General features: G+C 38.2%; 1 protein-coding gene and 1 long non-coding RNA gene across 2 annotated transcripts in view; one reads left to right on the top strand and one right to left on the bottom strand.

Annotated features, from left to right (window-relative positions):
- Positions 1 to 697: 697 nt before the first annotated feature.
- LOC146514618 (apical endosomal glycoprotein-like) lies at positions 698 to 25770 on the bottom strand. Its single transcript, XM_085166206.1, has 29 exons — positions 25326 to 25770; positions 24201 to 24293; positions 23532 to 23690; positions 23272 to 23397; positions 22833 to 23066; positions 22581 to 22706; positions 16436 to 16591; positions 16184 to 16287; positions 15486 to 15641; positions 11600 to 11690; positions 11380 to 11493; positions 10891 to 10983; positions 10659 to 10796; positions 10429 to 10568; positions 9760 to 9868; positions 9553 to 9657; positions 8956 to 9090; positions 8711 to 8838; positions 7806 to 8022; positions 7574 to 7711; positions 7379 to 7506; positions 5738 to 5828; positions 4966 to 5124; positions 4739 to 4864; positions 4529 to 4650; positions 4310 to 4415; positions 3582 to 3751; positions 3380 to 3443; positions 698 to 1685 (listed from the first exon to the last, which is right to left on the bottom strand). Exons 1-28 carry the CDS (start codon positions 25375 to 25377, stop codon positions 3387 to 3389), a joined length of 3573 nt encoding a protein of 1190 aa, XP_085022332.1. The 5' UTR covers positions 25378 to 25770; the 3' UTR covers positions 698 to 1685; positions 3380 to 3386.
- Positions 16833 to 26245, top strand: part of LOC146514615 (uncharacterized) — a 35814-nt gene continuing 26401 nt past the window's right edge. Inside the window, exon 1 of the long non-coding RNA XR_014875074.1 lies at positions 16833 to 17909. This is a non-coding gene — a long non-coding RNA (uncharacterized LOC146514615). The remainder of the gene's footprint in view (positions 17910 to 26245) is intronic.

The following is a 26245-nucleotide window of genomic DNA, read 5'->3' as shown; positions in this document are numbered from 1 at the left end:
CTTTAGCTGTCAGGTGTGCCACTTGGTGTGATCTCCTGCCGCCGTAGCCCATCTGCCCTAAGGTTTGATGTGTTGTGTGTTCAGAGATGCTTTACTGCATACCTTGGTTGCCTTCCTATTAGCTTGAAGCAGTATGGTTACTTTCCTCTGACCCTTGACATTAACAAAAAATTTTCACCAAGAGAATTTCTCTCTCTGTGTGTGTCTGTCTCTCTCTCACACATATTCACACATACACACACATATATATACATACTCTATTTATATATAAATATTCTATTTCAAGGAATAAATATACTGTTATCAAAAATTGTGTTTATTAAAACTTGTATTTCAACTGTTACTCTGTTCGCTAACAATTCAGGTGCTAATATTTAGCTCCACATATTTAGGTAGACATTTTTTAGATATGTTTTACTCATAATTTTAGCTAGGTTTCACAGTCTTTTTCAGTTGTTTAGCAAGCTATTTCATAAGCTTGTACATACAACCTGCCAACAACTATTTACCTACACTTTTAGAAGCTAACAATGTTGTCAGTTAGCTGTACTTTTGGCTAGCTATTCAGATGACTGATTTACTCTTTTATATTTTCTACTGCTCATTGATTAATTTATAATTAACAGGTAACTCACTACTAAAATCTTTAAAAAAATTATAGTTTTTTTTTTTTTTAAATATGATTTCAGAAAAAATCTTTAGACCTACCTCCTGCATACACCAGAAGTACTATCTGGGATCAGAAAAAAACAAAAACAAAAAACAAAAACTGGTCTTGCAGTAGTCATCATTTTTATTACCAGAGGTCAATCACAGCTTGTTTTAAAACAGAGTAAAATGAACCCTTCAATACATCTAAAACATTGCATTACTCTAACAATCTTTACAAACACTAGCGCACCTCAGCGTCCACTTAAATGCAACTTTCTCAAGGCTGTAACCTGCGTGTTTACAGTCTTTTCTCCTTTGTCCACAACTTTCCTTCTTTTTGAACAACAAATTAAGAGTTTGTCCCTAATATGAGTTGGACTCCACTTACATATTGCAACTCAAGGGTTTTGATAAACTCTCATAGTTTCAAACTCCAGTGGCCCATTTATTCTGTTATAAACATGTAGTCTCTAGGCTGAAGCTGGGAAAAAACAAAAAACAAAAACAAAACAAACTTCTTATGAACTGACAAAGTTATATTACTTTTCCATATGCTTAGTATTTATTCCCACAACTAGCAAATTATTTTGCTAGTTGTTTTTTTTAGAGTGCCCATTTTAGAAGATAAAAAGGGGGCTTAAACTACTGAAATTTTTCTGCTGCTTGCACTTAAAACTGTTCGAGGTTTCTCAGACACCTAAAAGGATCTACTTACAGCCATTTCTGTCATTCATGGGCTGTGCCCAGTCTTGATTTAGAGAAAGTTCATTTTCATCCAAAACACATTAGACCTTCTCCTTTTGTCTTCTTTCCATCCACAGCCAGAGTCACATCTGAGGCATCTTCACCAATTAGGCTTAGCTTGGTTGGTCAGTGTGTGAGCTATGCTTGCATATTGTGTGTGTGATGTATGGGTGACACAAGTAGTTCTCCTGCTGTGATATCACCTTTTTTCAACAAAACCACCTTTGGGTGGCAGAACCTTTGTACCTTGAGTCTCATTCCACCTCCATTTCTCTGGTGTTACAAGAGACCTGCAAAAACATAAAAAGGTCAGACTGTTGTGAAGTGAAAATGTCAATTTTGGATAAACTGCTACATGAAAGAACTTCTACTTTTCTGTTATTTTGACCATTAATTTCATGATTTATTAACATATTTATGAAATTTAAACATGAAATAAAGCAGCCTATAATTTTTTATGTTCATGTACAGCCTCTGAAGCCAAAACCCAGTGAATCAGCACTTTGGTAAGAAAATGTATGAATGAGAGATTCAACAGGTGGCGACAGATAGGACTTCAGCAGGTACCATGTTACTTTGTCTCTGGTGTTTAAGTGCTAGTTTATATGAAGTATTCTGGAGTTTATTTCTACCATCTGGTGGCAGAAAAGTCTATAAAGCTGCCTCTTATAGGGATTGGAAATCAAACAGCAAATGTCATATTAAATACTCAGAGACTGTCACGGCTGGGCAGCAGTCGGCTGGTGGAATGAAAGAGGACCCAAGATGCAGATGGCAGTGGAGATTTATTTAAGGTGAAAGACTGTGAAATCAGTATTTTAAATTAGGTTATCTTATACCCATAGTCAAGGTAGACGAATTATGTTAAACAGCTGTAGAACATAAATATATTCCTTAGTCTAGGATGTGTGCAAAATATGTAACTTAGTTTCCTTATATTTTTAGGTTAAAGAACATGACCCCCTTTGTAGTATATTCTTATAGTATGTTAGACCAAATGTCTCAGTATATTTTGGTAGTAGGATAGACAAAAGTTCAAGTATATCTTTGGGGATTAAAAGAATGTGACCATCCTTTGGGTTCTGTTAGACAGGTGGGCGCCACCATTTATCTGCTGTGAATGTTTTACACTGTTTTCTTGTCATGTCAGACTGCTTAAATCATTTTCTGAGAAGGTTGCGTGCGAAGGACCTTGGTCCAGTAATAGCAAAAGCAGACAACATTCTGTGCCCCCACCCTTGTAGGAGGTAGAAAGACAGGGAGCCCGAGGTCATAACTTAGGCGCCATGACAGATAAGAGAGTGTGAATGTTTAGGTTTACGACCAGGTGGGGGCCAGTGGAAAGTATAAAAAGCTGTGTAACACATCACCATTTTGAGACTTGCTGTGACCCTCTCATGCATCTCTCCCCATCCGGATGGTTGTTTATGCTCATTGTGTGAAAATTGTATGGAAATAAAGGATTGTTGATTGAGCATTTATACACCGAGTATTGTCCTTCCTTCAGCCCAAAGATTCAAAGAACTGGGAGAATTCAACAAGACCCAAGGTGAGGACAGAACTAAACATAAACCTAAACTGGTGAAACTAACAAACAGAGGACGCAAAGCGGGGAACAGAGGACGCAAAGCGGGGAACAGAGGACCATGGAGACATACCAAAATGATGCAGAGAAATGCAGACAACGAGACGAGGAGCACAGGTAGACACGCAGTATAAATACACCAGGTAATCAGGAAATGGCACACAGGAGGGGACACAGCTGGAACTAATGGGCATAACGAGACACAAACCTACAAAGTAAAACAGGAAACTCACAATACCAACTCGGGGACACGAACAGAACACAGAGGAAGGACACAGGTAGGGATGATAGAAACACTAAACACACAACTCAAACCATAAGAACAAATGCAAAACAGCAGAAACTGGAAAATAATAACAATAAACTCAAAACACTGGGTCAACGACCCAGGACCATGACAGAGACATTATTGAAACCAGCTGCCATCTGGGTTTTGGGTCTGCGGAACTGTAACATGGTCCTGCTGAAGTGAACTCTAATTAATTATTAGTGATTAATTAAGACACATTAAGGTAAAAATCAGCATTTTTGATCATATGGGCAATGCTTTTGTCCTCTTGCTTTTTGTGTTCTTAAGGGTCTGAATGTCAGATTTACTCACTGTGCGGACTGTGTCATAAGACTCATTAGTGAAACCAGCAACAAATGAGGAAGGTGATGTCTGTCGTGTTCGCAGGTAGAAAACCAGCAGGCCGACCAACGTGCCGATGAGCAGAAGGACCACAATCACAGACGCCGCGATACCTCCTGCATTGTCTCGGTTTGGGGAGGCTGCAGCACAGATGGGAAACATTTAGTATTTGTCTCATTAATGTAGTGAAGCCAAACTTTACATTGTAGTTAGAAATTCAGTCAAATGGTTGAATGGTTAAAAAAATTAAAGTGCTGAAAAGCTGAATATTATTAAAAGCATATTAGTTCTAAATTCACTTTGTCAGTTTGGAAATTTTATTTTATTTAAAAAAACCCATCTTAACAGTGACTGCTGCTCATGAAAAATAAAGTACAGCCTCTTTTAATTAAAAGGTTTTACATGTCAGGGCATTAAAACAAAAACCTGTTTTTTTTAGCAGATATTATTTATTATTATTATCTTAGGTATTTATTCATTTTATTGACCAAAAATAAGCCAAAATGCAGAAGCAATGTGCAGAAATGTCACAAAAAAACATTTACTGCTGTCTGCAGGGGTGGTGGACACTCAATGAAAACTGCCTCTTTTTAAATTTCTCAGCACTGAATCTGAGCATGCACATTGTGCAGAAACATTAAAAACCTCTAATACAGTCTGTAATAGTTTGAATAGAAATCTGGGAGTTCTGCTCATACATTTTATTGGATCTGTGACTTTGTTAGCGCAGTTGATCCCGATGGTGTATTCGATGTCATCCAGAGCTACCACACCTGCTGTACCTTTGACGCCTTCAAAAACAATCTGTTTACAGGAAAAGTAAGATGACAGCAGAGATTGCAGTAGGTCGTATATGCTTACATACAACAACAAGTCACTAAGTGTATTCAGCCATTTGTTATAAATGTGAGCCTGACCTGGTATTCCTCAGTAGATGTGATGTCAATGTCAAAACGTTTCCACAGTCCAACAAGTTCGGTCTCAGCCAGCGGGTTGAAACGACCTTCGGAGAGTCTCCATACTTTTAGCTGGCAGTCCGCTGAAGTCATTCATAAAAAAGGTTAAAAATATTTACAGGTAGATGCATTCAAAACTGACATAAATTGAATATGTTATTTCTTTCTTACACGACTGGCTTTTATAGAGCCAGAACTTCAGGCAGGTGCCTTTAGTAGGGGGCAGGTGAGGGCTCAGCAGTAGAGCGTTTTGACTCACTTCTGTCCGATTGCTGCTTGGAAAGAACAGGAAGTGACCTTGCAGAAAAGAAAAGAAGGGTGTTTTGAAAAAGAAGATAATAAGTGTGACTTTGCAGCATCTGCCAGCTGTCTAGTTGTCTGTTTCTCTCTGGTTTTACCTTTTTCTGTGCCCAAAGTGTGGTCGTCAAGTGGGATTGGGTAGTGATGTTCCATCTCTGCACTCGTCAGCTCCCAATCCAGTTTGTCTATGGTCATGTTCTGAGTGTTGCTCCAGCTGCACATGCCTCTCTCCATACCACACTTGGAACCTGGGGAATCTAACAAAATAAATATTACACTATAATTGTGCAATATTGAGTAGGATAACATATTATAGAGGAGGTAGTCATGTACTCGGAGTAGTTTTTGAAAACTAACGTAAGGCCTTTATTTTAGTGGGTTAAAGACATAAAAATACACCAGTGCAAATTGGCTTACACCTTCTCTAGGTGGTACTGTAGGTAATTGTGGTTTCACTCACCACAGGAGTGCAACACTAAATGCATGCATTATTTTCTTTGTCTTGTGGCCAGTGGTGAGTAAAAGACTTCTCTAGTCTTTAAGAGCATCATCCAGCCTCAGATAAACTTAAAAAAAAAAAACCTGTTCTAACTCAGCATAGTGTAACCACAGAGTAGTACAGACACACTGAAGCCACAATTTCAAATATACAGCACAAAATGGAAGACAAAAATATGTCTAAAGAATGTAATATTTAAAAATATTACATTCTTTCATTTATTCATTCATTTTTACTGTTATCTTAAAGTCTTAGCGGGATCCTTGATTAAAGCCCATGAGGAAAAGTATCTAGATACATAGAGCTGCGTGCTGCTTTTACTGCAGTCTTAAAATCTGTAGTGATTTCAATCTTGATGAGGCATGTCAAACCTTGATTTTCACAGGGATAATGTGCAAGAAAGATGTCATCGATTGCAATGCAAGAGTCTTTCCCTCCAGCGCCGACAACCTCAAATTCCAACTGCAGAAGAAAATTACCACAAAATAAGCTTGCTTTGAACAGCGGGCACAAAGTCCTTAGATCAAAAGCTACTGTGCAAAAGTCTTGAGGCACCACTCGTTTCTTTGTTTTTTGCTATGAAAACCTGAAGTAGTTGCATGAAGATTCACTGTACAACACAAAAACAGAATTTGTAGAATTCTAATTGAAAGCCATTATTTGATATTTTTTATTTATGTAATCTCTTTAAGTAGTTTTCAGGGATAGTTCTCCAGGCATCTTGAAGGAAATTAAAAGTTATTTCTTGGATTGGCTATCTGCCTTTGTTTTTCTCCAAATTCTCTGTCAAAATGATCCCACATTGCTTCAGAAATGCTGAGGTCCTGGTTTTAGGGAGGTTGAACCATGATTGATAGTGTTCCACTGTGTGTTTTTCTATCCAGATTGTCATTGTCACGGGTCTGTGACCCATCGTTTCTGTGTTTGGACTTTTGATTTTGGTTTATTTAATATTCTGAGGTTAAGATTCTGTTCCTTGTTTTGGTTATTATAGTTGTTAGCCTTCTGTTTAACATTTGTATTCTTAGGTCACCTTAGTTTTCTTATCTAGTCTTTACATTTCTGTTGTCAAGCCTCCCGTCTGTTCCATGCCCCATGTATAGTCATAATTCTGTAGTTATATATTTTCAATGTGTGTCTCGCTCTCTCTGTTTAGTCAGTCATTCCCGTTTGTTCCCGTCTTGCCAGTTAGATTATAATCCAGCCGTGTTCCCCAGGTGTTTCCTCTCTGCCCTGATTCCTTCATGTATATATATTGTCTGTGTCTTTTTGTGCTCCTTGTGATGATCTCCCTCTTGCTGTGTGTCCCGTTTGTTCAGTGCCTGCAGTGTATGTTTCTAGGAGAACCGGTCAGTTAAGTTACTTAGATTTAGTTATTTGTATTTTCCAGAAATAAAGCTGTTAAGTTCAGTCCTACATTTGGGTCCTAACCTGCCTGCCACACACAGCGTCATGACACAGATATGCTTTTACTGCATTGACAGTGTGTTTGGGATCATTAGCATGCTGAAAAATGAAGCTGTTGCCAATAAGATAATGATTTTTTTCCTATTAATTCATTTCATAGCTCACAGATACACCTGCTGTAGATACTTATCTGGTTTCCCTCAGATTTTTTTTAAGTGCATAGTGTACACCATGCCAAAGTTGCCAAGTTTTCAGCTAATGGCCTTATGGGAATCACTTTGTTGGTATAAAATGACTATTTTATGCCTTTCAAACTGTGTTGTGTGTTATTCAGCTAAAGAAAGTGGAACAAATGATGTGTCTAGAAATGCAAACTAAAATTGGTTCTTTGCTGATGGGATGACGGTGAGATGGCTCGAAACTTTTGCACAGTATAGAGAGAGTGGAGAGTGTGAGTGACTCAGGCAGACTACTGAAAATTGAATTCACACATGTTCATATTTTTAGATAAATGAGTTTATTAAATGAGTAGTTTATTTTATGGGAAGGATAAATTAATCACATTAAAAGTGGCTTAAAAAGTCTGTATCTGCCTTCACACTTACCTGCCAGTCCTCAAGGGAGCTCGAAATGTTGCCATAGCCATGACGCCACACATCTCCTTGATTCAGGTTGCTTGTAAATATCTTGACCCTCTCTCCCTTCACTGGCTTCATATACACTGTAAGAGAACCTATGGGACACACTCCATTAGTTTAACTTTGTGTGTGTCTGTGTTTTCCTCTGTGAAGCTGGCCCACCTGGATTCACTCCTCCCATGTGATACCAGAAATTTAGACACTCAGTACGGGTAGTTCCTTGGCGAACAGATGAAGTGAGGACTGCGGTGCTACCTGAGGGAAGGATGCTTGCTCCAGTGTTAACAACCATGTAGAAACCTGGATAGAGACCATACAGCGTATGAACACAATTCTCAATTTCTCAGTCTCCTGCATGTATATTCTAATGTTAAACAGCAGGGGTGTTTCTCACCCTGTTCAGTCTCCAGGGTGTGATCAAATTTGGGCCCATTTGATGTGGCTGTGTATCCGCTACGGTGGAGCCACTGATCTTTACTAGAGCTGGTGTACCCACACTGTTGGCCTTCAAAGGAACACATCCTTGGGTTGGTACAGGGACCCTCCAAGAATGCCACATCATCAATGGCAATGAGTCCATCATAGCCAGAGCGAACGGCTTCAAACATCAGCTGTTGATGAATTGGAAGAGAAGGAAGATGTTATTAACTATTCCTATTAAAAAGCCAAGTTAATGTGTACAGGTGATTTTAAAACAACAAATACTGGACAATGTCATTGACAGAAACTTGATATCTATGTTTCAGATGAAACATAAGCATAAATAAGCAGACAGAAGTAAATTAATAAAAACATGCACAAGCAACAAAAAATACAAACATAAGACAGAAAGCTGGCATAAGTGGGAATAGCATCATGGTAAAAATGATAAAGAAAAATTGTGGGTCGTTATACATATTTAAGATCTTTGGAGGTGAAGAGAGGTTCAGCTGTTAAAAAATTGACCAAAATAATTTCTGCACTTCACTTGTACTCAGTGATGAGTTAAAGGGAGATGTGGTCTTTATTCTTCATAAAAGCAAAAAGCGTCAGTGCTGCATTTTAAACCAGTGGCAGGCAGGATAGGTCTACCCGTGAAGGGCATCTACTTCCTTACAGCTGCAATGATGTTTTGTTTTAGCACAAGTGGGCAAAGTTTCTCCAAAAACTCAAACCATTTGTTTAAAATCACTTTCACTTTGTGTCAGCTGGGATAGGCTACAGTACCCCATGACCCTCAGTTGGATAAGTGCTGAAGAAAAAAGGATGGATTTCCTTGTTTTAGTAATTTCACTGGTGCTGTGTGCATTTATTACATACATGAAATTTTGAGATCTGGTACGGTACTGGGCATTGTGCTTCATGCCAAACATTTCCACGAGCTCCACTGTGGGTCCACAGGACCATCTCAAAACCTTTGTTATCTATTAGCTTCACATTCAGAGTACCTGGAAGAAAAATATCAGAGATTTCTAGTTAAAGGTTTGTTTTTCTTTTTTTTACTGAAGAAACAATCTTTCATTCTAAATTTACATATTACATTCTTTTAGTCAAATTATCATCACCTGCATTTGGCCCATAGACTTTGTAGAAGAAGTAAAGGCAGTAATCTTTAGGACCCGGTGACTGTGGAAAGGAAATTAAGCGTCCAAACAAACCGTGCAGGTATGGACTCCTCATGTCCATGACAAGGCTTCTGCCTGAACATCAACAGACAGACAGGTCAGCATCAGACACTGATACAGTATAATACCAATCACATAATGCTTAGCAAAATTAGTATCTTCACTTTCAAACTTGTATTATATTTATGGCAACTATTCAAAAAAAAAAAATTACATTAAATTAATACAAAGTACTTTTACTGTGCTTTCCATCATTTATCAACAGGGACTGAAAGGAGTTTATAGCAAAGAAACATCTCTCAGCTTTGTGACAAGAATAACATCCTAAATGTCAGCTGAAAAAAATCAATTAACAAGGACCAATCATTACTGACAGCAGTTAAGAGCATTACACCTGCGCCAAACCACACTGAGGGTTCTCTAATAGAGAGAGTGAGTCTGTGGAAAGGATTCAAAAGTATGTACATCTGAGATGCTCCCTGATTAAAAGCCTGTATAAAATGCTAGATTAATTTATTTGAAATCAAATGAGCTTACCAACACTGATAGTATGGTCCATCCCACTGAGCATTGTCCAGTCAAAGTTGTCGCTGCTGTCCTGATACCATCCACACAATCCTTCTTCAAAGTTACATGACAATCCTGGGCAAACACACACAAAACTGGTTGGTTTAAGCAAGTACTAGAAAAACTTTAAACTGAGCATCATAAATTATGTAAATTATAAGTAGATATTAAAGTTACCTGTTGGAGACCATGGATAATAGTCAACATGACAGTCACTAAATTGGACATTTTTCACTTTAATCTTGGAGCACTGACAAAGTTTCTTAGCGTGAGCTTCAAAAGCAAGCTGGTGAAGATAAAACAAAGCGGTCTAATGAATTAAATAATATTTTAACTGTTTCATTGTTTGATTTTGTGTTACAGAAAAACAAATAGCATAGCATTAGCTCAGTCAAGCCACAAAGTGAAACTCAACATCAATTGTGTCAGATCAGCTGATCTCAAATCCCTGAGCAGATGGTTCAGCTTATACTTCCTCTGAAGGTGCCATTGGCAGATTTCCTATAGAGTGTGTTGTTTAAACCTCCCAAAACTCTTTTCTTTTGACTATAGTTTTCAGACTGAAGTTAAAAATATAATAATATAGCTCATGTCATATGTACTGTTAGAGCGATGGACGCTCATGTTAAACAAGGTAAAGATTTTAAATAATGAGGTCATGTTTAATCTCGGGCTTTGTATGATGACCTCACTGAAAGCTGATATCATTAAAGTGGCACAGAAGGCCCACCCAGCTACCATTCAAATTTTCTGTTTATGAGAGTCAGCCAATGAGAAGAGGAGTTGTATCTCTGTAGTTGAGCAAAATGATAAATACCTGAGCAGCAAGACTAAAGTTAAGCTGACCTGGAATCGATTTTTCCTAAATCCAATGAGTATGTCAGCGTGTTGCCAATCCTCTGCCTCTGGTCCAGTCTTCCCATTAAACTCCCACAATTTAGGCCCCGTGCCCATTGAGCTGTCAATCACTCTGACGGACAGATCACCTGCAGCAGAAAGATGTAACTGGGGTTATTTACAGCGTACCAAGTTTGTGTTCTGGAAAAAATAAAAAGATTTGCAGGGCAACAACTTACCAATATAACTGGGTTTCCCAGTTAGTGCATAATCAAAGCTCATGCTACAAACGGGACCAGTGGGGCCTAGGAGGGGGGTCCGTGTTTGGGCTTCAGTCAGCTGCTGGCCTGGAGCTTTGGCTACATACAGAAACTCCTCTGACAGATGAAAATAGACCCACGGGAATAAATTGTACTATGAAATTAGCACTAAACAAATAAATAAATGAATACCAGAAAGAGCTGTCTGTACCCTGGGCTGTGGAATTTTGATATAGTACCCAACCTTGACCCCCAAGACTGGTGTCAGTCCACCCAGAGCTGCCCTGAGAGTAAGAGAAATCACCTGCAGAAGAGGTTTTTGAAGAAACAGCAGTTAACAGCAGTGATTAAAAATGCAACCATAATCAGCAATAATCTTGTATATTACATGTTCCATGCACGAGACATTACTTGTAAAGTTTAGGAGCAACCAAAGCAATAAACACAACCTACTTAATTTCTTTTTGAAAATTAGCAATGAAATTGTGTAAAATACAAGTTAATTATTTACCAGCAGATTATTTTAAGTATATTAACCTTCTTCTTGAAATAAAATAGCTATTATTAATAGAGTTGGGTTAAGTTTAGGAACACCCTGCTGGATTCGGCATCACTTCATTTCATAAAATCAAAAGTCTTTTAAAACTTTGCAGACCATTTTAAAAAAGTCAAACCGAATAAACAGGATGAATGCACTCACCACATTTAGCTTCATCCTCTGCTCCTTCACAGTCAATATGAAAATCACACAACTTATCCGGTTCAGCACATGGATTTTTAGGGTGATCAGGGAATGTTTCAACAGAACTAGTATCTATGGAAGAGAAGAACATGAGCAAGAGTCATTCAACGACAGAAGATGTTTATACTTATTCCCTGCAGATGTTTTTCCTCAAAGTTAAGACAATTAAGAAGCTTACTGGTTGATAAGCGGCATTCGGGAGACAAAACAATGCTGTCAATCGCGATACCTCCATATGTAAAGTTTCTGATTGCTGCCATAATCAGGATCTATAGGGAGAAAATAATTCAAAAGAGCAGATTAGCTATTTTATATTTCAACTAAAATTCTCACCAGTTACACTATAAAAGAGGTAAAAAACCAAAACAAAACCCAACAACAACTAAATCGTTTATTTCCAAGCTGCTGGATTTTTGAATTTTGTGAGTACAAAAATACTAAATTACATTTAGTAGTCATGTAAACTCAAATTAAAAGAGATGTTTTCTTTTCTTTTATTCTTCATTTGTCGCCTGTAAACTGTTCTTTTCTTTCTATTGAGTATTACATTCAGATCTCAAATGTTTTTTATTTTAAAGTCGGAAAATTTTGATTTTTGATTATTTATGCGCATATAGAAGCTGTACGCTAGAGCTGAGAAACTTTGGTTTAACGCGATCTATAAAATGTTGTTGTTTGCTTTTTAGGCGATGTTATATTCATTTTAAATGTTTACATTTAAATGTTATTTTTTAAATATAATATATTATGATATATTTCTTATATATATTAATATAACAATAATAAATAAATAAATAAATAAATAAATAAATCAAATTCAAAAATTCAAATTCAAATTTTATTTGTCACATACACAGTCATACACAGTACGATATGCAGTGAAATGCTTAGACAACTGCTCGTGACCTAAAGAAAAAAAAGAAAAGGCTATGAATAAGATAGGAAATAAATATGAAAATTAAAAAGGGGTCAATTTAACTAGGAAGGAATAAAATAAAATGTAAAAATTAAAGTTAAAAATGAAATAACTGTACAACACAAATTAGAATGAAGGGTAAATTTAACTGGGAAAGAATAAGATAAAATATATAAATTAAAGTTGAAAATAAAATAACTGTACAACAAAATACACAATACACAGTAATATATAAGAATGTATGAAGAAATATAAATATATATATACACAATAACAGCAGCTGTTCTAGTATTAAATGGAAATTAGGGGATATAATGTCCAGTGTTGTGCAATCCACATTATTTAGTGTCTTGTGCAGTGCAAATATGCTTAAAGTGATTTAAGTGATGAAGTGAAAACAATGTCCAGAATGTCCAGTGTGTGTAAGAACCATATGTGTGGGTCAGTACTGTGTGGTGGTGTGATTGAGAGACCGTATCGCCTGCGGGAAGAAGCTCCTCCTCAGTCTCTCTGTGTTGGTCTTCAGGGAGCGGAATCGCTTTCCTGACCTCAACAGAGAGAACAGTCTGTTGTTGGGATGGCTGAGGTCCTTCACGATCTTCCTGGCCTTGGTCCAGCACCGCCTGCTGTAGATTGAGTTCAGGTCAGGGAGCTCGGAGCGGATGGTGCGCTCAGCTGAACGCACAACCCTCTGTAGAGCTCGTCTGTCCTGCATGGTGCTGTTCCCAAACCAGGTTAAGATGTTTCCCATCAGGATGCTCTCTATGGTGCACGAGTAAAAGTTCCTGAGCACCTTGGAGGGCAGTCGGAAGTCTCTCAAGCGTCTGAGGTGGTAGAGATGCTGACGGGCCTTTTTCACCACGGTGTTGATGTGACAGGACCATGACAGGTCCTGCGTGATGTGAACTCCGAGGTATTTGAAGCTGTCCACTCTCTCCACTGGGCACTCGTTGATGACGGGGGTCTGGTAGTTCCTCTCCTGCTTAGTGCTGAAGTCCACTATCAACTCCTTTGTCTTACTGACGTTTAGAAGGAGGTTGTTCCTCTGGCACCAGTTCTCCAGATTCCTAATCTCCTTCAGGTAGGGTGTCTCATTGTTATCAGAGATCAGGCCCACCACGACGGTGTCGTCAGCAAACTTGATGATGGTGGTGGAGCTGGTAGTGGCCACACAGTCATATGTGTACAAAGAGTACAGCAGGGGGCTCAGAACACACCCCTGGGGGGCTCCAGTGCTGAGAGTGGTGGAGGCTGAGACATGTCCGCCCATCCTTACTGCCTGTGGTCTGCCAGTTAGGAAGTTGGAGATCCACTGACACATAGATGAGCTGAGTCCCAGATCCTCCAGCTTGGTGGTGAGTGTGGAGGGAATTATGGTATTAAATGCAGAGCTGTAGTCTATGAAGAGCATTTTAACATAATTCCCCCTTCTAGTGTCCAAGCGAACTGTAGTGGGTCCAGTGTGTCTGGTAGTGAAGAAATGATGAAGTCTTTGACCAGGCATTCAAAGCACTTCATCACTACTGAGGTGAGGGCTACAGGGCGATAGTCATTGAGAGAAGCAGGGTGAGGTTTCTTTGGGACAGGAACTCCTTGATGGACTCCTTGAAGCATGTGGGGATCACCGACTGATATAAAGAGATGTTGAATATCTCAGTGAACACAGGAGGTAGCTAGTATGCGCAGTATAAGTGCAATCCATATGTATATATGTATGTATGTATGTATATATATATATATGTATATATATATATATATATATATATACACATATGGATTTTTATGCATTAATTACATAGGTACATGGAGACCCAGTATTGCAGGGTCTTTATATTATGATATAAAGCGGCTTTTGGTATATTACATGGAATTGAACTGAACTGAATAATCACCATCATTTCCGTTAAAGTAAATTAAAGTATATGTGAAAAGGTAAAAAGATAATGATAATTAAAAAAAAACCCTCATATTTTAATTATTTAAGCTTAAAGTTAAAATTTAACCACTGTTGCCTTCACAACATCAACTTCCTTCTGAATTATTTCAAAATGTTCATGTATTAAGAATTTAAAGCTTTTCTGTGTGGAAAAGTGTTTGATTAAACGATGACTCCCAGCTATACTTAGTTGGCTCACCAAAACAATCTCAATATTAGCAGTAAACGAACAGCTTCAGGATGTAGGACAACCCATATGTGAGACTGGCTAATCACAGGAAAAATCAATCCATCATTGGAGCAAGTTTGTGTTGTTATGTGACGGTAGTAGTGCACACTGTTGTGTGAAATTTTCATGCATCAGAATTTGGTTTTTGAAATCGCATTTAGCTGCTTTTAATTTGCAGAATTGTACTTATTTGGTCAATTTTTGGCCGTTTTGAGATTATTATCAAACCCACACAGTTTGATGATTCAGACACTTGACAACAGCCCTCAGCTGTGCTAATATAAAAGGAAAATGGTTTGTCTAATATCTAGTCAGCCTTTTAACATAACGACCAAGCATTAGGGAACACAACGTGCCACTGGAACACTAAAAAGCAGGCCTATGTAAACATTAATCATTGGTATTTCACTAAGTTAATATAATGCAAGATTTAAAAAGATGTGCTTTGCTTTCAAAAACAGTGACTCAACTTTTCAGCATTAATGTACCTGCAGTAACATAAAGTTGTTGTATTAAAATAAAGTATTGCAAGCTCTCTTTGAACTTTGTTCCAGGTTTATTCAAAAATAATAATGGTGGCTGATATATCATACATTTTATTTTTTGAAGATGAACATATAACAGTTAGACTTGTGAGAATTGTGTCGGCTGTATACATACATTAAATCGACACATATATTTATTTTTACATTACATAGATTACTGTAGTGGCTTGGAGGAATCATCTCTTATCAAATCATCGCACCTCTGAGCTACATGAATTTCTGTGGCCCGACTTAACCGATTCTGTAAACTTTACTTACTTACAAAAACCTAATTTTACTGATCTTTACCTTATGTACTAACTTCTTTGCTATTCAGGTTTTTTTTTTTTTTTTTTAGATTTGTAGTCCTAACCCATCAATATCCCTATTTTAGAGTTGGAATGGGTGAAGCCCAGCTTCCCTATTATGGTTATTAATTCACCTGTGAGAGGCACTTACCTTGAAAGTGACGTTGGTGACAATCTCCACCTCTGCCTTTACCCAGAGATCACCTAGAGAGCCACCTCTTTCCCACACTGGGTAGATATATTTATCTGCAACCAACACCGTCAAACCCCCCGACCTCGGCCCAAACTGGTGAGTGTACATCACCATCTACAACAGGCAGGTACAGTAAACTCATGAAATTAGGTTTTAAATTCAAATTATTGTTAACAATGTTAATTTAAAGATGAGGGATAAAAAAATGATTTTCTCTCCAGCAATTTAAGAAAGAAAGAAAGTATTCTTTATTGATCCCCGTGGGGAATTTCCTCTCTGCATTCACTCATTTAACCCATTCACTCAGTGAGGCAGTGGGCAGCCATTGGGCGCCCGGGGAGCAGTGTGTAGGGACGGTACCTTGCTCAGGGGTACCTCAGGGTAGCCGTTCAGTGGATTCGAACCACTGACCTTCTGATCATGGGGCCACGACTCTACCTACTAAGCTATCCTTCCCCCTCCTCCACCCCCCCCTTTTTTTTAAAAAAGAAAGTATACTCCTAAAAAAAACAATAACCCTTATGTGATTGTTAATTCAATTTGTGAATAACATTTTCCACATTTTTACCTTTTCAAAGCATTTGAATGTTTCAGACTACTGTGAAACAGTAAAAGTAAAAGCCGCTGAAGAATGAAGGCATCAGTTTTGGACTCACCTTGCAAGAATGTGAACTGTTGGTGGGTTCAAGAGAGTGACTTTGGAAGGAGGCCCAGTCACTTTTGAGACCCTCATCAGGGACCGTAACATAGAGAAAGTGACCTGAAATAAAAACAATGACATTGTATTTTTTTAAATTTGCCTTTTATTTCTAATACAAAAGCATTTCAAATACTAGCAGTAAGGAGTAATAGCATAGCTTCAGTAGCAAAAATACAAAAGGGTCCTCTGATTTGTCTGAATATCATACCTGATGCTGAGTTACTAGAATGATCTCTGCCTGGTCCTTTCAGAGGATCCGTGTTGGAGATCTGTGTCTGATTTGTCCTTACCCATTTCAATGGTGAAAGTGACCTTAGGTCCCAAATGCACAGGTCTTCCTCAAAGTCACAGGACTTATATTGAGCTGGGGACGCAACAAACAAAGACGGAACAAATAGTCATCATTATAAAGTGTACTGTCCATAAAAGATGGACATGGTCATCATGGCAACTTTTTTTAAAGCCTTAAACCTGGTTTATAAATATTATTTAACCCTCTGGGGTCGCTGGACGCGCGGGTGCGTCAAAATCACATGACCAATTTAAGACGACACAGCTACAAGATGCAGCACGTCAGAGTCTCCATTTCAACTTGGGTCGAAAGTGCGGACTTCAAACCAGGGGCGATTTTAGCCCAGTTTTGGAGGTGCTTCAGCACCCCCAAAATGAATCAAAGCACCCCCAAAGATGTCTTACTTTTTTTGAAAATATTTGCTGTTTGTGGGACACACTACTAAAAGTATAAAAAGCATACAGTACTTAATTGAGATGGAACATTTTAACAATAAAAGTATAGATACCCCCCCCCCCCCCTTCCCAAAATGGTTTGTTCCAGCTCGGCTCTCTCCTACTCGCTCTAGCGCTGTTGCTGCCAGAGCGATGGTGGCTGAGACCACCTTTTTTTAGTATTTTATTTGTTCCTGAGTAAATCAGTTTGGCTGAGATTAAAGTTATAGTTTTTACACAGCTGAATAAACGTCAAGCAGACAGCTGATTATCAGAAGTGTGAGATGCTCGAGATATACTCCGGCGTCCCGTTATATTTTAGATAACAATGAGTTTATTAAACTTCACCGAAACAATCTGCAAATTTCATTCAAATTTAATAAACTATCATCGTGTCTTTATTTTTAGTTAGCACATACCTTAAACACTTAGAGCTGTAAGCTAATGATAGTTATATGAGAGCAGATGCATGCTGGTGCAATAAGCTGTATGCTGTACATCCAATGGATGCATGATCTGATTAGTCGACTAATTGCAAAAATAATCGGTGACTAGTCGACTATCAAAATAATTGTTTGTGGCAGCCCTAGTTGAAAACGTGTTTTCCGACGATGTTTGCTCTGTAGTAAAATTAGCGATATTTGACTGCCCTGTTGATCTCTTTGAAATGTATACAGCCTATTTAAAATCTAAAACTTAACATTGTCCGTAGCCTGCTGTTGTTACCACTGTCCTGTTTGAAATGTAATGAGAGAAACTGGCTATTTTGCCATATGTGCATGTGCCGATATTGAACCCAAGGTACTAACTAGCTAACTGACTGGATGCCCATTAACCTTATAACTCCTGTTGTGTGTGTGTGTGTGTGTGTGTGTATGTGTACAGATTGTCAGTCCAAAGAGGGAGAGAGGAAAGAGAGGAACATGAGGACAAAGTACAAGATCAGGAAGTACCAGGTAAGAAAACAGACAGGGAGTACTAACAGGCAAAACAGGAACTGTTAAACTGGCAAAGAAAAAGAAAGACAAGCAACTAATACAAACAACTCACACAATCTGGAAGTTGTGTTCTCCCTATATTAAAGCTGCTATACAGAATCTGCAAAACAAACTGGGTTGTCAGCCCTGGCACTGCATTACCATATTGAGCTTCAGTCAGAGGAAGTCACAGTTGCCAAAAACTTTTTGAAGCTCAAGAGTGAGGCTGGTGCCATTCCAGATATGTTAACATTGTACAATCTTCTGGATAATCAGATCTTCCCCAAACTGAAAACTGTTATTCAGGTTGCCCTAACAAACCCAGTTAGCAGCTGTAGCTGTGAGAGGTCTTTTAGTGTCTTGAGTCAGCTCCATACCTGGCTGAGAAGGACCATGGGTCAAAGCAGACTCCAGCACCTGGCTGTGATGTCAGTTGAGAAAGAGATGCGGGAGAGACTTGACCACCAAAATGTGATAGACAGATTTACCAACCTCAAGGTGAGGCGACATAGGTTAAAAGAAAAGAAAAAATCTGCAGAGCCATAGTAGTATCTGCAGTAAAGATATTTTCATACATTGTATACATTGTACCAAAGGCCAAGTGTCTCCATTTTCTAATAATATTTTGTATATTTCAAGGACTCTTCTATTTTTGGAGTGTATTTTTTATGTATCTGTATTGTATTATACATACACTTTAAAAGTGAATCTCTGTCCAAAAAATGCACAAAGTTTACTTTTTACTCACTATGAGCATCATTCATCATTTTTCCCCAGTAATTAAGGTTAGGATATGTATTTTTTTTTTATTTATTCCAATCCATTCTTCTTTGACAGCATTTTAATAACCTTGATCAGATTTGATGGTTTTGTTACAGACTTTTCAAAAAAGTGTTTTGCTATTCTTTCAAAAATGTGGGGATTAAATTAGTTAAAATGTACAAAACAGTGATGTCATGTTTTGTGATGAGGACCCAGGCACAGAGAGACTTGATGAATTTAAGAAACTTATGATTTAATAAAGAAATTTGCAGACTTGCACAGAGAGGGTAAAATTATGATGACTGATAATGGAGATGAAGACAACAGACGATGAGGACAGGGAGGATGCAGGGGTTTAAATGCACCAAGGAGGCAGTCAGAGAGAACTCGGGACAACTGGAGGCATTTAGGGATGCAGGGACTGACAGAGACGGGGAAGAAGTCTCATTGTGATGAGTAAAGTTTACCTTGCCTGGATGGGCAGCTCTCTGGGTGCTCAGCACCCCCAAAGCTCTGATCCTAGAATCGCCCCTGCTTCAAACTATATACCAGTTTTTGAATTGTGTCGATGGGCCACGTAAAACCAGAGTTATGATAAAAAATACATGCGATGTTTTTTTCTGAACAAAACAGTGGTGTTTACAGCGGGAAGAAGGGTAAAAACGGCGTTTTCTACAGACAGCGCTAGCAAACACTCTCCGCTTGCGAGTAGTGATGGGTCGTTCGCGAACGAAATGGCTCTTAGAGCCGACTCTTTGAAGTGAAGGACGCGATCCGGATCCTTATTGGGAGCCGTGAGGTTTTTTTTTTCTTTCTCTCACCCTCTCTCTCGCCCTTTTTTCCACTAAACTCCGCATGCGCGGCCTGTACTTTGCGCTGGGCAGAGGGGGGAGGGGCGTTAGTTACACTTGCAGTAGCACAGGAACAGAGCCAGAGAGAAAACGAGCGAGGGACAGTAATCATCCACTATTTTCAGTTGCAGATGATAAAGGATTCAGAAATCATGCAGGCCCATATGACAGAGAATGTGCATCTTCTTTTTGTTTTAATATTTTAATTTATATTTAAATGTGTTGTGGTTTGCAGTGTTTTGTGTTGTTTCACGTTAAATTTGTTTAAAAGGAAAAAGCTGAAAATTTAAATAGTTAAAAGTTTAAAATGTAAATAGTTGTTTTTTGTATTATATGATTTATTTATTACATTTTATGTGGAGTGAATAAATAAAGTATACTTATGGTGGCCCTCAGAAACAAAGCACGTACAAACTCCAAAACACGTACAAACTCCTAAGCATGTACAAACTCTAAAACACGTAAAAACTCAGAAGCACGTACAAAAGACAACAGAAGTGCTCCAGGATGCTAGGGCGCAGTGTTGAGCTTTTGTTACCTAGTGGCTACACAAGCCAGGAAGTATCAACAACCGGATTTGGTGTGTGGTAGTAACAGGTAAATGAACTTTTTTTTAAATTATTTGAATAAATATGAGTGCTTGTCTATAAATACACAAACAATACACACATGCTTTCAATTGTGTAATTTAAGTGATCTGGGTAGCTCTGTTTTGGAAGTTCAGTAAACGCTAGAAATGTGTTTTGGAGTTTGTGCGTGCTTTTTGGAGTTTGTATATGCTTTAGAGTTTGTACGTGCTTTGTCTCTAGGGGCCATATATAAACATATATAAATAAAACCACTTTTTTTTTACATTAGTAATTCCTTTTCTGTCTAATTTTATATTATTGTTAATGATTAAATAATTAAAGCAACAAAACAACCTGAAGAGCCAGTTCGGAGCCGAAAGAGCCGGCTCTTTTTAGTGAGTCGAGCCGAAAGAGCCGGATCTATAAAAAGAGCCGGAAATCCCATCACTACTTGCGAGTGAAAAAAGAAAAAGAAAAAACACCCCTTCCCTATTGGTGTTAGATTTTACCATGTCAGCCAATCAAAAAAAATGATAAGGCAACATGTGACATTTGGTTGTTTAGGGAGAAGGGGAAGTTTTTAGGAGTGACACCCGCGACGGAAAGCGGGCGAGCGAAAGACACACAGAGAGAGAGCGAGTTTTCATATGTGAGACATTAGTGACGTTTAGCGTGTTTGGAAGCTATAGTTAGTTTGTTGTGTAGTTATTGTCTTTTATTGTGTGTCAGTTATACTGCTGAATTTCACATTTGCTCTAAAAAAGCCATCAAAGGCAGATTCCAGTGTAAACGCTGTTCCCACATGGAAAACTGGACTGATGCACCTCCTCCTGTCAGACCTGCAGGGTTTAGGCCTTTGGTGTTCTCCTCTGTCTTATACTGAACACAAACTACATTTTTTGGACTGGCACAAATAATTTGTGTGCCTTCTTATTTGATGCAGCACACCTGATTGTTCTGTAAATAGATTTAAATGGTTATATAAAAAACGCCTGAGGCCTTGGCTGCATTTTTAGGTAAATAGTACCATATAACTTTGTTGTTTGCAAAACTTGTGCATAATCTTTAGAAATGTACAATTTCTGTTTGCATTTCAAGTTATGAAAATGATTCGTTAAACATGTTTGTGGGTTTTACAGTAAAAAATATAACTTTTTTCTACTCGGATTTTGATTTCTTTGTCTGAATTTAGATCAACTGTGCTAATATAGTATACCAAAATGAAAAAATAACTCAAATTTCAGATATTTGAGGTTGTGATACCAATGATAATAATGATACCAAACAAGGCAAGAAAAACATATTTTAAAGGTGAAATATAGAGTTAAAATCAAAAGTAGTCAAAAACGGCCAATTATACCCTGGACCCCAGAGGGTTAAAAATATATACCGATCTTTGCCCAATACCTGTGTTGCCTCTCGATCACAAGCAACCTCCTTCAAGCAAACTCTGTTTTACAAAGTACTGAGTACAAAATCAGGTTTTTTGTTACTGGAAAACATGGCAGCCATTCCAGCCGCAGCACTTTGTTGGAGTAATTTTGCTTAAAATATTAACATGAAGACAGTTTGGTCCTTACCAATAAAAAGCTCCTTTTGACAAAGATATTTAATGTAAGATGATTCCTTCTGATTTAAGCATTTCTTACAAAAGCTAAAAGATGATATCGATATTAGTCGCTTCTACAGGAATGTTTATTCTGAGGCAACTGAGCAAAATACACAAGAACTGCTTTTCCACTGCCTTATATAATAACACATCTTCTTTTTGCAACCCAAGGCACTCATGATTATTTTAAATCGTACTGACAGTGGATTTGGATTTGTTGTTCCTTGTCAGTTTTATTATTTTAACCAAGTTTTATTATTCCTGTTGACAAAAGTCAGTCTGTCTTCCAATCTGAACTAAACCTGCCACACACTGTTGGAGACTGAGTTTGGAGTTTTCGCTTGATAACAATAAACAAAGAAGTGCCATAGAAAAAACAAATTCATCTTAGCAATATTTTCACACATGCTTGAAATTATAATTGTAATTATGTTTTAATTTGTATTAATTGCACAGGCCCATTACTCTGTCACTTCTGCTAAAAGGGACAAAGGACCCTGTGCACAGGTGTCCCATTCAAGAGCGAAGAGCCGCGTGTCATTCACTGATGATATGATGATGACATTTTTGGTTAGGTCAGCTGATGGTTAGGACTACAAAAGTGGTTTTAGCACATTGATCAAAATACACGGTGGTGCTACACTCTTAATAAAAGACGCTTGTACACACCGGTGTGTCGACTGGGACTATAGCTGTGTCTGAACGTACTTCCAGTGACATTTGCAGACATTTTTTTTAATTTGATTGAACTTTTTGTGAACAATAAGTCTGTTTTCCCCACCAATTTTATTACTTTGTATTGTGACTAAAATATTCCTACATATTTAATATGGGATTCAGGTGAAATTAGATTTCTCACTGCAGTTGAGCTCATCAGATCCATCACCACAGTCATCGCTGCCATCACAGAGATGGCGCTCCTCCACACAGGCCTCGTTGTTACACTTCACCATCCCTGCTGAACAGTTTCCCCCGGGGACTGGTGCTGATGATCAAGAGAAAATAAAAAAACTATCACTTATGAATCAGTTTACTGGAATTAATTGATTGTAAAACACTCTGCAATGACTTGAAAAAGGCAGGGACAAATGGAATCTTTTGAGGGGCTTACAGGGAAGAGCACAGTCTAGAAACTCCAGCTGGTCTATGGCCACATCTCCTCTTTGTCCCACTGACCGCAGTGAGTGAAGACGGATTTGAAAAGTTGAGGGAATCCGGCCCAGAAAGATGAGAGCTTCCCTCCAGGCACGAACACTGGAGGCCTCAGGACGCCAAACAACAGCCTCTCCACCACCTGGGTAGAGGACAGATGCCCACAAGGGCGTAGATCCCAGACCTGTGTTACCTATAGTAAAAAGTAAACATTAAAGTATTTATTAGCACGACAGCTGCAGGGGAAATACATTTTATCTTTAAAGATTGTTAAAGAAACATTATACATTTTTAAAGGTAGGGCTTGTTATGACCAAAAACAGGAGTAACAGAGAGAGACGGAGAGGAAAAAACCTGGTTATCTAAATATATGACATGCAGTTATTTGCTGTCATTACCCGAGTCCCACAGGAAGTATCTGAGGCAAAGGCGACATGTTGTTGAAGACTGATTAATCTCTGGAGAGATTAAAACTGCAGTATGGAGCAAGTCTTCATTTACTGCACTGATTCCCATGAACCAACCTTTGTAAAAAGACATATTGATTAGAAAATTTCAAGTTATTACCATTCCAGTTTAATTCAGGATGACTTTCTAAAATACTTGCAATAATACAGCTTTGACTATAAACATGACAATAAAAAAGACTGTACAATACCTATGGCTGTGCCGGTGGTGTAATCGGTGGACGGTCCACTGTCAGGCACCGTTTCCCCTCTCTGTCTCTCCCATTTGTATTGTGCACTGGGCGACGTGTCAGCCCATCCACACATTCCTTCATCCTCAAAGTCACACACAAACCCCTTTCCATTGTAGTCTTTCACAGGGGTGACAGAATATTCAACTGTTATAATACTGTGTATTACAGGAGAGGTCTTCCACTAAGAAAACTATTTACCCTACCATAATTTGAAGTAAAATTTTCCTGCTGTGTAGGTATAAAATCTAGAAATTGTGACCAAACCTTAGAAACCGCTAAGTTTTCCCGTAGCTAGCAGATGCCACCAGATGCAAAATCAGGGTCTTTTAATTGTTATCTTAAATATGATGATTGTTTTATTTGAACATAAGTGACCAGCATCTCAAAATTAGTTAAAATTCCCCTTTCAGAATGTCAATAAAACACAGAAGCTTAATGAGACCATAATGATCATGTAACATGATCACATTGATATAGTCAAGTCAAATCTATGGGTGATGCTAATCATATTCAGCATATTCAGCACTGAAGCATTTTCCCATTTTTGAGACAAATCTGACAAGAAATGGCACCAAAAAATAAAAAATCAGATTATAGATGGGACTAAATTACATTTTTAAAACTTACCACAGCCTTGCTCATCACTCCAGTCTGGACAGTCTTGCACAAAGTTACATTTCCCCCCAGGAGCTTGACACGACTGAGCTGGAGAGCCAGCAGCTGGATAATAATATGAAACACAAAATTCATTTTTTTCCTTTTGTCCTGTGAAATTACACCTGCTGATCAAGGGTGTATGAGATGGTCAAAAATCAGACTAATGATCACTATGGACTGCAAAAAATAACTGTAGCCTTTCCTATTAAAAGACAACAGTAGAAGCCTTAACCTGTCAGAGCTGATGTAAATATGCAAATATCTTCCAGCCAAAGATTGAAAATACTGAATTTTTTTCCATCGTTGCTTCTGGGTGTGTGAATCAGGCCCAAACTCTCTCATGACTCATGACTCAAAGGTTTACAACCCATCTAACGCCAACAGGCTCAAAGACCGCAGAGAAGTAATCAGGGTGACACCATCCACTGAAGGCATCTGTCCAACCAAACGTCTCTGACTAAGACTCAAGACTTTATGATTCAGTAACCTAATAGCTAGAAAATAGACAGGACACCAGACATTTGATTTTTGAGTCTGAATATCCCAAAAGACATCACAGCATCATTTTGTTAGAAAATAAATCACACATGAAAGCTCACATTTTTAGTAAGGAGTTATTACCTGACATCAAAAACTATCTGAAGTATTGAAGTCTTCTGTGGACTCTTAGCGTTGTGAAATACTCAAAACCACATTGAGCATTTCTTTATCCTTTATATTTGTGATATTAAATATTAAGGTTAATTATATGTTCTGTCTCAACACATACCATTCTGTGGATCTTTAATTATCAGATGGAAAACAAATGCCAGGTTGCCTAAATTCCCAAAGATAGCAAAAACCTCCATAGCAGCAACAGTTATGCATCTGAGACTGAGATGAAAGAGAAAATTTTTCAACTGCTTGTGGCTTCTTTATCAAATACTAATTTTTTAGTTTTTTACTGACTGTGGCTTGATTAAAAAAATCCAAAATCTACTGACTTGTCAAGACATTATTTCAATCTATGTGTAGCAGGGCTGCACAAACTAAGTTTAGAATAGTTAGCACCATTATTGCTGCACATAATTAAAATTTAACTGAATGTTTTCTTACCCCACTGCAGAGCCCACAGCAGAATGAGCGCTGAGCTCCTCACATGAAACATTCTCTTTTTCTCCCTTCTTGCACCACATCAATCTGAAGGTTTGCCGACAACCTGCAGAGACTTTATTGTTGACTCTGACCTCTTCTCTGTGCGTGAGAGATAACAGTTGGACTTTAAAATCACCCATCATGCAACAGCAGCCAACAATTATAAAATAATTTCCTACAAATGATGGCGGATGTCCGAACATTGCTCATTTACTTGGCGGATACAGAAATGCAGAGCAAAGCAGATGCAAAGTGCAGTTTACGGAAGCAATTTTAGCTTACCTCAGTCATGCTGCATAGGTATTTAAGACAGAAACATGGGCAGCATCCTGCTTTAAGTCTCGCATGCATTACTCCAACATCATTACCTCAGTAGATTCATTTATCTTTGTCTTTATTAATAGGTGCAGTTTATAACACTGCATTTGTGTTAAAGTTGTTGTTTTTAAAGAGATATCATTACTGTGACATACCAGAGGAATCAGAATTGCTTCATTTAGGCTTCTGTTGAAGCCTAAATGGGTTGAACTGATCTACATTCATGTGAAATTAAGGTTTTAGGATTAGGATTCAACTTTATTGTCATTACACATGTATAAATACAGGGTGACGAAATACAGCTCAGTGTAATATGTTTTCATAGTTTTCATTCTGTGCAGTCCCTTGGAGAACTATTTCAATTAGGTTGAAGTCTGGATTTTGACTGGGCCATTGCAACACCCTTTTTTTCAGCCATTCTGTTGTAGATTTTCTGCTGTGATGGGATCACTGTCCTGTTGCATGAGCCAGTCTCAGCTAAGCTTTACCTGTTGGACAGATGGCTTCACATTTGACTCTAGAATCCATTGGTATTTAAAGGCACTCACGGTTGACTCAGTGAC

This window comes from Neolamprologus multifasciatus, chromosome 7 (genome assembly GCF_963576455.1).
Source record: "Neolamprologus multifasciatus chromosome 7, fNeoMul1.2, whole genome shotgun sequence".
NCBI lineage: Eukaryota > Metazoa > Chordata > Actinopteri > Cichliformes > Cichlidae > Neolamprologus > Neolamprologus multifasciatus.
The sequence above is the reverse complement of the archived record's forward strand: the minus strand, read 5'-3'. Positions and strand labels throughout refer to the sequence as shown.

Excerpts from the sequence above, each read along its gene's own strand:
- LOC146514618 (XM_085166206.1), bottom strand. The coding sequence starts at position 25,377 with ATGTTTCATGTGAGGAGCTCAGCGCTCATTCTGCTGTGGGCTCTGCAG. Across the intron at positions 4,416-4,528 it reads CATCTACTGAGGAATACCAG|ATTGTTTTTGAAGGCGTCAA; the intron begins GTCAGGCTCACA and ends TCCTGTAAACAG. Across the intron at positions 3,752-4,309 it reads AGTCACAGATCCAATAAAAT|CCTCCCCAAACCGAGACAAT; the intron begins GTATGAGCAGAA and ends TCTGTGCTGCAG.